General features: G+C 52.6%; 1 protein-coding gene across 1 annotated transcript in view; it reads right to left on the bottom strand.

Annotated features, from left to right (window-relative positions):
• MYH9 (myosin heavy chain 9) overlaps positions 1-13,197 on the bottom strand; it is a 91,745-nt gene that overhangs the window by 24,123 nt on the left and 54,425 nt on the right. The window contains exons 6-15 of the mRNA XM_025461089.3: positions 11,208-11,300; positions 10,717-10,780; positions 9,880-9,978; positions 9,393-9,536; positions 8,548-8,643; positions 7,388-7,506; positions 5,364-5,516; positions 4,269-4,442; positions 2,294-2,467; positions 125-239 (exon numbers count right to left, since the gene is read on the bottom strand). Of these exons, the coding sequence (XP_025316874.1) occupies positions 125-239; positions 2,294-2,467; positions 4,269-4,442; positions 5,364-5,516; positions 7,388-7,506; positions 8,548-8,643; positions 9,393-9,536; positions 9,880-9,978; positions 10,717-10,780; positions 11,208-11,300 (1,231 nt within the window). The remainder of the gene's footprint in view (positions 1-124; positions 240-2,293; positions 2,468-4,268; positions 4,443-5,363; positions 5,517-7,387; positions 7,507-8,547; positions 8,644-9,392; positions 9,537-9,879; positions 9,979-10,716; positions 10,781-11,207; positions 11,301-13,197) is intronic.

Genomic DNA, 13,197 nt, shown 5'->3' with positions numbered 1-13,197 from the left:
GAGGAGGGGCAGGCCACCTGCACCACGAGGCTCTGGGCTGCCGGGCCGTTCCCGGAGGTGGAGGCTGGAGGCCCAGCCCTCGTCCAGGGCGGGAAGAGGCCCGCCGCGGCCAGGGGGCACGTACCATCCTTCCACAGCTCCGAGACGAACTTGTCTGATGACTGGTGCAGAAGCGTGGCGATGTTGTCGTTCAGGGGGTCCATGTTCTTCATCAGCCACTCGTCGGCTTTGTAGTCCACCTGCAAGGGTTGGGGGCCCAAGTCACAGGTTGCCCTGGAGACACAAGCTCTCACCCAAGTGCTCCGGAAAACAGCTGGCCCCCATGGGTGGCAGGGTTTAAAAACACGGACACCCCTTGACCTGGTATTTTCTTCCTCAACAAAGAAGTGAGTAGCAAGGGCGGTTGGTCGTCAACAGGACATTCCCCGCAGTGGGATGTGGAACAGCAAATAAAACTAGACATGACACAGATAGCCAGCAATGGGGGATTGGCTGAGAAGTGTTATGTTGCAACCTTTGATAGAATAGCTGGTTTTTAATATTTTTAAGGTAATATAAAAAAAAAAAAAATCCTGGCAGGACATAACCAAAATCTTATAGTATTTCTTTTTAGTAACAGGAAATGGATTTTTGTTTTATCTTTTCAGGATGTGTGAGTTTCCCCTGAGCTTGTATTCTTATCTTTTCTGAAATACATTCTTAATAACTAATCCATTGCACTTTTACTGCAGAACTGCCTCAGCCTCCCTCAGTGCAGAGCTGATCACTGTTTTGGGGCCGATGCTCCTCTACAGCCCCTTTTGGAGGCTCTCGCACATGTGCACTGCTGTGGATGATGGGTTGTGTGATGCTGGCTTCTTGTTACCTCCTGGGAGGTGAACAAAGGCCCAGAGACAGCGCCTTGGCAACCTGGCCATAGCCAGCATGCTTGTCCTTTTAGCTGCTGCCCTGCAGCCCAAGCGTGCACACACAAGGCCAGTTTCGTTTGGGCTCGCCCCCAATGGGTTTTCAGGTGTGCCCATCTTTTTTGCATTATAAATAATACTGCAATAAAAGCCCTGTGAGTGGCTCTGTACATGCATTTCTAACAGAGACAGATGTGGAAATGCAGGCTCAGGGACATTATATTAGGTAACTATAGAAACAAGGTTGTTCGGATTTTTTTGTGTTTTTAATGGTTTTTATTTTATCTTATCTTATCTTATTTTATTTTAATTTATTTTATTTATTTTATTTATTTTATTTTAATGGGTATTTTTAAAGTCAAGAGTTGTGTGCTTCAGCAGCCATAGGAACCAGACAAGCTACATAGAAGAGGCCGGGCAGTGCGGGGCCACAAGAGCAGCAGGTGGGGACCAGGTGTGGCTCGGCAGCAGCTGTGAAAGCTCACAGTTCGCCTCGCCTGATTCATCACACGTTCTGGCCGCGAGTGTCAGGAGCTTTGAGCAAGGAACACAGAACTTGCTGCAACCAGCTTGATTCCCAGTACAGACCTTTATGGACTCGGGATACCCCTCTTCGGTTAGCAAGGAGAGCGATTTTGCCATTTTGTGGCTGGTCAAACTTGGCCATGAACAAAGCTGTCACCCAGAGTGGTGGCTCTCAACCAGGGTGACGGTGCCCGCCTCGTGTTTAGCGATGCCTAGGGACCTTTTTGTCTCATCTAGGGAGAGTGCTACTGACCTCTGGTGGGTAGAAGCCATGAGTGCTGCTGAACAATGCACATGACAGTCCGGGGACACTGCAGATGGTATAGCCCATGGTGTGAGGAGCGCAGAGGCTAAGCAGCCTTGCCCTAGACTGCTGACCTGTGCCGAGCACTGGGCTTCACAAGCTTATTTAGGACACCTAACACTGCCCAGCGGCAGTTACTTATTTTCCAGATGAGGTGATCAAGGCTCAGAGAGATTAACTGGTCCAAAGTCACGCCACTTATGAGTGGCAGGGTTCTAGTTCAAACTCCAGTGTCTGCCTTAGCACAAATGTCACTTCCACACCCGGAAAATGCCACTAATGATGGGACACCTGACTAGCAGTCTGAGTACCTTACAGGACTGCTGCAAGCCCTAAGTACAATGGTGCACAGGACAGTGCTCTCGCAGGTGTGAGAGCCACATGAATGCAAATTCCTGCCACCAGGCACACCACTGGAGGCATCAAGAGATAAGCACTGTCCTTGCCAGCCGCCCCCCTCGGGCTGCCCAGTTCCTAGGCCTAGACAGCATCATCTCTGCTCCCCCCCACCCCCCCGGAAGGGCCAGCCGGCGCCTTCCCGCCCACGTGCTTGCCTCACCTTGCCTGCATAGTGGATGATGCAGAAATCGGCTTTGTCCTTCAGCTGCTTGGGCTTCTGGAACTTGGGGTGGGTGCCCTGCTCCTGCACCACCTTCTCCACGAAGCTCTTGTCAGTGGCTTTGGGGAACCAGCATTCCTCATCCAGCAAGGCCAGGATGCCAGGGGGCCCTGCCTGGGAAAAACACAGCATCACACAGGTGAGCACGACCTGGGGAACCCACCCCACACCTACCCTCACAAGAAGCCAGAGGTTAATATTCAGAATCCCCAGAATCTCAGCAAACGGTAGGTGGCACTTGTCACCAAAGGCAGCTGGTAAAAAAAGCATTAGCAGAACTCAAGAATTCTAGTCTGGGGGGTCTGGCCAGCTCAGCTGGTGGGGCACACAACTTTGACTTCAGGGTCATGAGTTCGAGCCCCACATTGGGCATAGAGCCTACTTAAAAATAAAAGGTAGTTCTAGTTTAAAAAGAAACTTCTGGGGTCTCAGCTGTGGCTGACACACCTTAACCAGATGATCCATCACCAAATTTCTCCAGCTTTGTTGCACTGGAAATCCCCTGGGAGGTCTGACAGATGTGGGCCACGGCCCCCATGCCCAGGGGCTGTCCTCAACAGGCACCTCTGTCCCTGGAGCCACTGAGACACTGCCCCACATGCTGTGTCTGTCCCACTATGTGGTGAAATGTGACACTTCAGTCAAGTCCTCCAAGGAAGCCCCCACAGCCCCAGAAGCACACTGAATTGATAAGAAAGCCAATTAAAATGCTGTGGGGCCTAGCCAAGAAGACTCTGAGCCAGATGGGATCTTATTCATTGGAAAACTTAACTGAGGGGGCACCTGGGTGGCTCAGTGATTGAGCTCAGGGCATGTTCCCAGGGTCCTGGGATTGAGTCCCACATCGGGCAGGGAACCTGCTTCTCCCTCTGCCTGTGTCTCTGCCTCCTTCTGTGTGTCTCATGAATAAATAAATAAAATCTTAGAGGGAAAAAAAAAAGGAAAACTCAACTGATTTAAGAGAAGCTCACCATAGAAGTAAATTGCTTAATGTTAGGATCACCAGTCATTTCAACCCCTGCCCCCTGCCTTAACTAACACTTCCAAGTGCCCAAACTTCTTCCTAGATCTTCCAACTAATTGGCATTTTGGTATAATTCTGGTTGTACCCATTTTCAGCAGCTCAGGACTCTGGGAAGACGTGAGTTCAGTGCTTTAACTCAATCAAGAGATAACCCAGGGGCACCTGGGTGGCTTAGTGGTTGAGTGCCTGCCTTTGGCTCAGGGTGTGATCCCAGGGTCCTGGGATCAAGTCCCACACTGGTCTCCCCAGAGGGAACCTGCTTCTCCCTCTTCTTATGTATCTGCCTCTCTCTCTCATGAATAAATAAAATCTTTAAAAGAGAGAGAGAGATAACCTAGAAAAAGAAAGGGCACACCCTGTCCAACCTAAAACACAAGATGACCCCAACCACATCTGGCAAGACCTTTCGCTATGAAGTGAAGGCAAAGGAGAAGGCTCCTTGGCTACCGCCACCCACCAACAGCCAATGCTGGGGGACGGCAGCTCTGGCACCGAGTTAGTCCTAAGGGGAACAGACCACGCACGCCTCAGCACTTGTACACCCTGGCTCTGCACAATGCCACGCTGCAAAAGCACCTGGGATAGGATGCTATGACACAGACGCATGCCTGTTTCTTTAAGACAAAGAAAGGCCTGTTGAGCCCACCCATCAGGTAAACACTGGGTGGTCTTGAGACTGAAGACGGGATCCTTGGGCATCAGCCACAGCCTCACCTGGCCAGCAGCTGGGTGAGGCCCTCAGGCACCAGATCTGAGCCCGCGGGCTTATTCCTGCAGGTGGCACCCACAGGGAGGGGGCCCAGACACAGCCCCCCATCGGTGCCCCCCCCCCGACACTCAGTGTCCCGAGGGGACGAGTGACAAGCCAGGTCTGACAGGTCTGGCTCTTACTGGCTTCTCGATGAGGTCGATGCAGGGCTGCAGGTCAAGGCCAAAGTCGATGAAGTTCCACTCGATGCCCTCACGCTGGTACTCCTCCTGCTCCAGGATGAACATGGTGTGGTTGAAGAGCTGCTGCAGCTTCTCGTTGGTGTAGTTGATGCAGAGCTGCTCGAAGGAGTTCAGCTGCAGGGAGAGAGGACTGTCAGAGAGGGGCCCACTCTCCTGCCACGACGCCGTGGCCCTCCTCGGGCAGCTCGGTGCTGGCCCTGGGGAGCCCCAGTGGGCAGGCACCTTCCCTTACCAAACCCAGAGCAGGGGCTCCTGCTTTCTGGGGCCCAAGGACCTTTCTAGCTGCTTGGGAAAGCTTCTCTCAGAACAAAGTTTGAAAATGAATAAACTAGATTGACTGATGACAAAGGAAAGGATGCTAAAATATAATCATCAAATTACTGTGCCATACGAATAGATCATGCTTCCTTATTAAAAAGCACGAGCTGCGGGCCTTGTAACTTCCAGAAGTTTGAGGCAGATGAGTGTAAATGACATCAGAACATCTCTACAACTGCTATGCATGAAAAGCATCTGATTTCCACTAGAGACAGACCCCAAGCACTCCTGGGGCAACTGCAGTTTGTATATTTTGCTCAACTCACAGCTGAAAATAAATGTGCCACATCAATGAGATGTTAGTGAAAAATAAGAGGTCATTTCCACCCCCACCGAGTTCATGATCTCTCTAAAACCTGCCACAGACCCCAGGTTAAGAACCTCAGATCTCCTGCAACTATCATTTTTCCCAGGCCTTGGGTCTTCATGGGCAGAGACAGTGTCTTGTCCCAACGCTCAATAATAGTCGCTGGAAGAGTAAATCTCAGAAAGCACCTGCCCAGGAAGGCTCCCCTCCCAGGACACCCAGTAAAAGGTCCCATTGTTTCTAGCACTGCTGGTTGGGAATGGGCATGAAGCCCCAGAGGGGCCTTGAGCTTAAAATATGCCCAAGTGAGGTGTCCTGTCTCCACATGAGGGAGGAGGTGGCCCACTGAGATTGCCATGGGGCCACAGGAAAGAAGATTCCTAGCCCCAAGAGCTAGGAGAGGAGCTCACATCAAAGATCTCGAAGCCAGCGATGTCCAGGATCCCGATGAAAGAGGCACCCTGCCTCTTGGTCTTGTCCAGAGCCTTGTTAATGCGCAGCACCAGCCAGCGGAACATTCGCTCATAGGTGGCCTTGGCCAAGGCCTCGATGGCAAAGTCAGCCTGGGGTGGGGGGAGACAGGGAACACACCCAGGAGAACAGAATGTCAGATGCAGGTGCTTTTAAACTTTGTAACCCAAAATAAATAAATAAATAAATAAAATAAAATAAAATAAAATAAACTTTGTAACCCTTTGCTCCAGTAACCCCCCCTGTGGGGGGACCTTCCCCCAGAGACAGCTCTAAGGACAGGGTAAAAACGCTTCGAACACAAGTATATTCACTGCAGTGTCATTTATAATGACCTAAAATTTAAACAACTTCTATGCCCAACAATATAGGCATAGCATTAAGTACTTAGATACAAAAAAATTTTTAAGATAAAGAGACATACTGTGGTAAACTACAGAAGAAATGATGAAACATACGAGGTTTCCTTCAAATAACAGGTGTGGGAGGTGGGGGACTAAGATTAATGATGAGCCAAGACCTGCCAGGAGTCAGTTAACTCTTGAAGCTGCCTGTGCAACAGGCACGTGGGGCTCATTTCTATTTTGCCAATGTTGGAATAGTTCCATGATTTTAGAAAAAGCCAGGGCAACAACTAAATTTTAGGAAAAAAAAGCCTCAGGGTGCGAGGGTGGCTCAGTCGGTTGAGAGTCTGATGCTTGATCTCAGCTCAGGTCTTGATCTTGGTTGTGAGTTCAAGCCCCACATTGGGCTCCACGTTGGGCATGGAGTCTACTTAAAAATAAATAAATAAGTAAAACAAAAATGTAAAAAAAAAAAAAAAAGTAAGTAAAGAACCTTGTAGGCGCCAAACTGCTGTGCCACCCAGGGATCCCAAAGAACCTTGTAGGAAATAAATATCCCACAACGGTCACTGGCTAGGACTGTGACAAATTTTTTTCCCTTTTTCTAGCTTCTTTTTGTATTTTCTGAACCTTGAAGTGTTCATGTAGAAGTTTCGTAACAGAAAGATAAAAGTTCTTTAATTATTAGAGAACTGAAGAGTTGATAATAACTACATGCACTGTCTTTAGAAAACAGTGTCCCTGGGACACCTGGGTGGCTCAGTGGTTGAGCGTGTCTGCCTTCGGCTTGGGGAGTGATCCCGGAGTCCCAGGATTGAGTCCCACATCGGGCTCCCTGCATAGAGCCTGCTTCTCCCTCTGCCTGTGTCTCTGCCTCTCTCTCTCTCATGAATAAATAAATAAAATCTTTAAAAAAAAAAACAAAAAAGTGTCCCTGGCTGTGGTGGGACAGCATTGCCTGTGGGCCACCAGCCACCAGCATGGGGCACTGTGGACAGCACCCTTAGGAAAAGGGACTAATCAAGATGAACTTTGAAGTATATTTGAGAGGTGGGATTAGCACCTTAAAAACACCCACCACCAGTGGCAACAGAGGGGCCTGGCGAGGAGAGGGGACCCAGCTCCTGGGGGAGTCAGGGTCCCTGGTGAGGGTGCAGCTGAGGCAGGATGCTGATTTCACCACACACAACAGGACAGCAGGCGGCGGAGAGGCAGCTGCTTGGCACAGGCCCGAGGGTAGGGATGCCGCCGTCCTGGCCCCAGAATGAGCTGTGCTAAGACAAGCAGCAAGTTCTCGCTTCACCCTGTACCAGCACAGGACGTGCCCCACAGTCGCCGACCAGCCAGTCTTGACGTCGACTCCATGCAACGGGACACCACATACATGTGGCCCTTCCCTAGCCTGCAGTCTCGGGTAGCATCCTGACTCCCAGGGCCAGTTTCCTCGTGTTCCTGCTGCAGGTAAATGCCACCCTGCTCCCCGAGCTGCTGTGGGGACTGGAAGAGGGCCCCCGGCCAGGTGCCTATCACTGCAGCGGCCCAGAGTGGGCCCAAAACCGGCTGCTGTGGCCAGCGACCCTGTAAAGGAGGCAGCCCGACTCCCCGGCCAGAGAGCCTACCTGTTCCTTTGTCTGCGCCTTCTGGACGTAGTCCCGTCCCACCTTGATGCGCGGCGTGAGGATGCCTCGGGTGAAATCCGTCACGTTGATCCCCAGCAGGTGGGACACTTTCTGGGCAGCTGCGATTTTTCAAAGAGTAAGAAAGGGAGGGATGAGAAGTTTTAATTAAACCCAAGAGATGGGCACCTGGGTGGCTTAGTGGTTGAGTGTCTGTCTTTTTCTCAGGTCATGATCCTGGGTTCCTGGGATTGAGTCCTGCATGGGGATCCCTGCAGGGAGCCTGCTTCTCCCTCTGCCTGTGTCTCTGCCTCTCTCTCTGTCTCTCTCATGAATAAATAAAATCTCAAAAAAAGAGAGAGAGAGAGAGAGAGAATGAGTCCCTCTGCTTAGCTGAGAGGTGGTAACCGAGAGGTCACTACTAGGACAACTGGCTCCAGGCCCTTCCTCAGCAGGGTGCAGAGTGCCCAGCTCCCCGCTCAGACCCCATGGCCATGGCACAGCAGCAGCCACTATCCTCACCAGGGCAGGGAGGCATGTGTCCTCGCTGGGGGCCCGGGCTGCTTCCTCTGCCCATCCTTGGCCACAGGGTGAGTGTGGAAGTGGGCCCTACCCGCAAACAGGATGAGAGGAGCAGCCCTGCCACCCCACCCGCAGTGCTAGGAGGCGCAACAGCACACATCCCACGGAAATAGCTTTTATGGTTCAAACACGCATGCATTACTATGGCTGATGGCTCAAATGGAGTTCCCTGCAGTGACTCAAGGGAGCGGCAGTGGCCGAGGAGCAGGTGTGGCGATGGCAGTGTTTCGTGGTCCTAACGTGTTCATGGGTAAGGCACGCGCGAAGATGCAGCAACAGCAGGAATCACTGTTTCACTAACTGGGACAACTGGTTTGGCCTCCAGAGAGAGAGGGAAACCCTGGTCCACACAATCAAGGGCTTTTCTAATTTGTCCTGATGCTTACTCCCTGATGCAGCACCAGAGTCACGTTCCTGTATGTTTTACTAAAAAAAAAAAAAATTACAGAGCATAGCCAGCCATAAATACACATAAAATGAAGAAGAAAGAACTGACTGGACTTCCTACAAGACTTCTCCTGAGCGAATCCAAGCCCAGACCCCGGGCCCTGTGTTCCAGGTGATGGGACCACAGGCGTTACCTGTGTTGTCGGGCATGGACGCCTGGTCGGTGTTACGTTCCTTCTTGAAGACGATGTTGCCGAGCTGGAGAACCCCTGAGATGACTCGCAACAAGCCTTCGGGGGGCAATTAAAGGTAGGGATTTGAGTAAGCCCCTGGGTGAGGGCAATCACTCCCCCAGGGGCCCTTGGACATGTGGAGGGCCCAGCCACCCCAGAAAGCTCACTACCAGAGCCTTGGGCAGCCCTATGCTTAGACCCGAGCTCTGTTAAAACTCCCAAAACTTCTAAATCTGGACCAAGAACATGCCTCTGACCTAAAGGGCCCACTGGTTATTTTTGCAAATGAAGTTTTATCAGACAAAAACTGTGCCCACCATTTACGTACTATCTGTGGCTCAGCCAAGGTGGTTCCAACCCTCACGTTAAGAACAGGGTGTATTCCCTTTCTCCCCCAGTCTTTTAAAAAATGAAGCCAAGAGGCCTCTTTACCCTCTTTCTGGAGAAACAGGAAGACACAGGCATGTTCCACACTTGACCAATGCAAAGATCCCAGCCCTGGCCCCTTTCAATCCTCCACTGAGATGAAGCAGAGATGTTCCTCTTTCAGCAAATGGCAAGCCCTGGAGCAGGAGGCCCAGGCCCTGAGCAGTGAAGCACCTGACCTTACTCCCCGTGTTATCGCTGGGAGCAAATAACCCTGGAACTCTGATCTGAGGTACCATTTCCTCCTGGCCTCTAGAGGACTCTGAGTCAGAGCCAACAGGAAGCTCTCCCCAGGCTGATCAGCTGCCCCAACGCCTCCAATGGCGCAATGACCAGTCTCCCACCTCCCCTCCCTCACCCCAGAAGGGCCAGCTCTGTACCCATTTGTTCTTCTTCTGGGATGCCCATAATCCTCATGGCCTCCATGGTCTCCTGGAACATGTCCTTGTCCTGCTGCCCAGGGATGGTGACATGCCCATTGGACAGGAAGCGGTATTTGTTGTATGGCTCCAACAGGAGATCAGCTGAAAGGGGTGGAGGGCAAAGATGGGGTCGGTGAGGTGCTGCAACCAGGGTTCTAGTCAGCACTGACTGTGACCTCAAAGGTTTTGGAACATGGGAAGCACCCCTGAGGCCTGAGCTATCCCAGAACTACAGAGTAGCCAGTCTCTCTGGGAGACTGACCCCTGGGAACGTCAGGGCCCCGTGATTCACAGAGGCACACTCCACCGCCCTGGCTTTTCTCTGGCGTGCTCAGCACAGAAGGCCAAGGCATCGGAAGGTGCCTGGCACTTTCACTCCCCGACTACAGTGTGGCCCGACTGGGGCCAGCAGCCCATGTGCCAGGTTGCTGGGCTCACTACTCACTCTTCAGGTGCTCTCCAGCCCCAGACAGGAGGTAATAGAAGATGTGGAAGGTCCGCTCCTCCTTGGCTTGGCGGATAGCACGTGATTTCTCCAGAAGATCTTTGCAAACGTTAAGGAGCTGTGTAAGCAGGAGGGAAGGCAACTTTCCGCTTTCCCCACCCCCATCAAAACGAACTGAGGAACGCCTGAGTGGCTCAATGGTTAAGCACATCTGCCTCCAGCTCAGGGTATGATCCTGGAGTACGGGGATCAAGTCCCACATCAGGCTCCCTGGATGGAGCCTGCTTCTCCCTCTGCCTGTGTCTCTGCCTCTCTCTTTCTGTGTCTCTCATGAATAAATAAATAAAATCTTTTTAAATATAAATAAATAAATAAATAACCAACTGAACCTCATGAGGCAGCAAAGGGCAAAACAAAACAAAAGCAAACTATCTTGACGCTCCTTCCGGGGAGGATAGCCTGTCAAACAGCAGCTCTGACACTCGGGAGCCCTGCCTATTTAAATAGCCCCTGCCCATGAGGGGATAGAGACCAGAATATTCTTGCCAGTGAGACTATAAGGCCTACGTCCAGGAGACATAAAGTAGCACCCACTCAAAATCTGCCCCTCTGGGAACCTCTTCATCATCCCATCTCTTCCAAAGTACAACTCCGTCCTGCCACTAACGAAAAACTTGAGCTCAGGGTTGGGTGTTCAATGAGCTTCTCCTGGTACCCTTGCCAATGCCACAGGTGAGGCGTCCCAACAGGCCCATAAGCAGGGGAGGACAAGAGCTGGAAGCGGCCGCTTCCCTCCCCACCAGACCCAGGATTCCTGTGGCAATCAACCAAGGATACAAGTCTCAATGTTGGCTCCAACGATATAGCCATTGACATCAAAGTTGATGCGAATGAATTTGCCCTAAAAAAGACAGAGGAAGCGATCAGAGGCCAGAGGCCAAGGGAGAAAATCAGGAGACCACCCACCTCGGAGGCCAGGGACCCTGCGCCCCGCACTGCAGAGGTACTCAGGACTCCCAGGGCCACGCTGCTTAGAGCCCGGCCCGCACATGGTCAAGAGGGCCCACGTTCCCCACAGAGGTGCAGAGATGTTCTCTCTCCTCGAGCTGGCCCTGGCTTCTAACCCGCTGCAGCCTACAACAGGACAATCCGTGGGACTGGCAGGTAACTCCCCACTGCTTTCTGCACTGCTGGGTTGAAGAAGCCACTTATACAGGCCTGCCCCGACTGGAGCGTGACCCAGCCCACTCCATGCAACAGGCCGGGGAAGGCAATAGGCGCTAAAGCTGGGGATGGGTGCACTGGCCCCGCAACTGGCCGCTACTCACAAATCGTGAGGAGTTGTCATTCTTCACAGTCTTGGCGTTCCCAAAGGCCTCCAGGATGGGGTTGGCCTGCAGCAGCTGCCTCTCCAACTCACCCTACAAGGGAACCCAGACATGCAACTGAAGTCTGGGCAGCGGCATGGGCTGTCACGCCTGCTCTGTCAGGCAGAGGGGACACTGGCAGAGCCATGTCTACGACCCATGTGCCGGGAACAGAGGCTTCCAGATGGGCCCTGGCCACACCGGCCCCGGCCTCACCCCAAGTCACTCGAGAGCAGCCTTCCCGCCAGGCCTTTGGAAATCTTCAGTGGCTCCGACTTACTTCCCAGGACTGACCAAGTAGTGTCCCTAGAAAGGGAAGGTGGGTGGCTCTCCCGGCTCTAGGAACCTGGCACAACGGCCCAGACTGCCAGGGAGGACGTGTTGGGAAGCAGCCTGAGAGTCAAGGAGAGGCACCGTTTCTTCTCCTGGACAGAGTCCCTACCCTCTAGGACAATGGCTCCGCTCTGCCCTGCTTGCCGCTGGGCCCCACCCAATACCCGACAACACTTCTCTTCCTTTTTACAGGACAAGGAGAAAACCAGCTCCAGAAAAGACACCAGCTCATTTCATCCGTGTCCCACTAAACTCTGTCTTTTCCTTGCTGGACCCTGGCCTGCCACCCTCCAAGCCTGCTGCCAGCATGTCAGGTGTCCAAGCAGGTGGCCGACAAGGCCCACTACGGGCTTCGAACCGCCTATCGCTAACACGGACGAACTCTACTGTGGTCTTATGAGACTCCATGGTTGACAAAACACCCCCTTCTACCTCCTATCCTGGGTCCTCATGATGCTCAGGGTGATAAACAAGGTGGTCCCAGTTCCCGGAAAAGAAAACAGGTCGAGGGAGAGGGCATGATTTGCCCGAGGTCACCCAGCTGTCAACCAGCACCGTGGGTACCAAGTCTTCTATCGAGCACCTGTTGGTCCCGGCCGTAGCCCCCACCCTGTACAGCCCTGCTCAGGCTCTCCTCTGTCAGGTTAGATCAATTCTAGAAGCAGCCATCACCTTCCCAGAAGGCCTGGTAATAACCGACACTGGCTGAAGAAAACTCGGCTCTCATTCACCTTAATACCTGGATCCTCTCTAGGGGGAAAGAACATCGCACAAGGGCTAGGCTGGCTTTTGTATTTATTAGCAAGGCTGGACCCCGGCCAGGACTTTACGGGAACGGCTGCCTGTGAGTGATGAAAAGGAAAACTGGTAGTAGCAGGAGCTCCCAGGAGAGTCGTGACAGCCTTCCAGGCACACCTGCTGCAGACAAGACTTGTCTGCTGAGCTCTGAGCCAGAGACGGGAAGGGGCCCGAGTGGGCCCTCCTCCTCCAACTGCTGTCCTCAGCCAGGGCTCCCCACAGGGGTCTGGGGATCTTCTGTTTTCACACCACAGAGATGAATGAAGGAAGGTCAGCAGAGCCACAGTGAAGGGCAGGGGTCCCTGTGTGCTTGGCACCAGCAATCCCAGGACACTGGGCTTCCACCCACAGGGCTTGGGTGGGTCTGCAAAGCCTGCGAAGCCAGCCGATGGAGCCTGATTTGGATGAGCGCTGCTCCCCCACCCACTAAAACGTTCCTCTCGAAGCACAGGCCAGGCTGCCAGGCTGGCTGAGCCACTCCCATTCCTATTTCCACAGACTGGGAGCATGGTCCCCACCAGAGCCTGCCGCCAGTTCCTATTTGAAAGCAGAGCTAAAGTCTGTTTTGGGACCCCACACTGTTGCCGTGGAACGTGGGACCACCTGGCCATCTAGGGAGTGGCGACGTCGGGCTCCAGAGCCAGGCTCCATGCAAACAGTGGTGAAGGCCAACCTATGGGTTCTTCCTTATTGACCCATAACTGGGCACGGGAGAGACCTTTATTTTTCAATAAAATCTGCACACTATGACATTAGAAGGGTCTGTTGGCAGTGTATGCTCATAAGATATGGAATTACCCATCCAGTTTATGAAAGGCTT

The sequence above is a fragment of the Canis lupus genome, chromosome 10 (assembly GCF_003254725.2).
Source record: "Canis lupus dingo isolate Sandy chromosome 10, ASM325472v2, whole genome shotgun sequence".
In the NCBI taxonomy this organism is placed as follows: Eukaryota; Metazoa; Chordata; class Mammalia; order Carnivora; family Canidae; genus Canis; species Canis lupus.
This window is presented reverse-complemented; position numbering and strand designations above follow the sequence as displayed.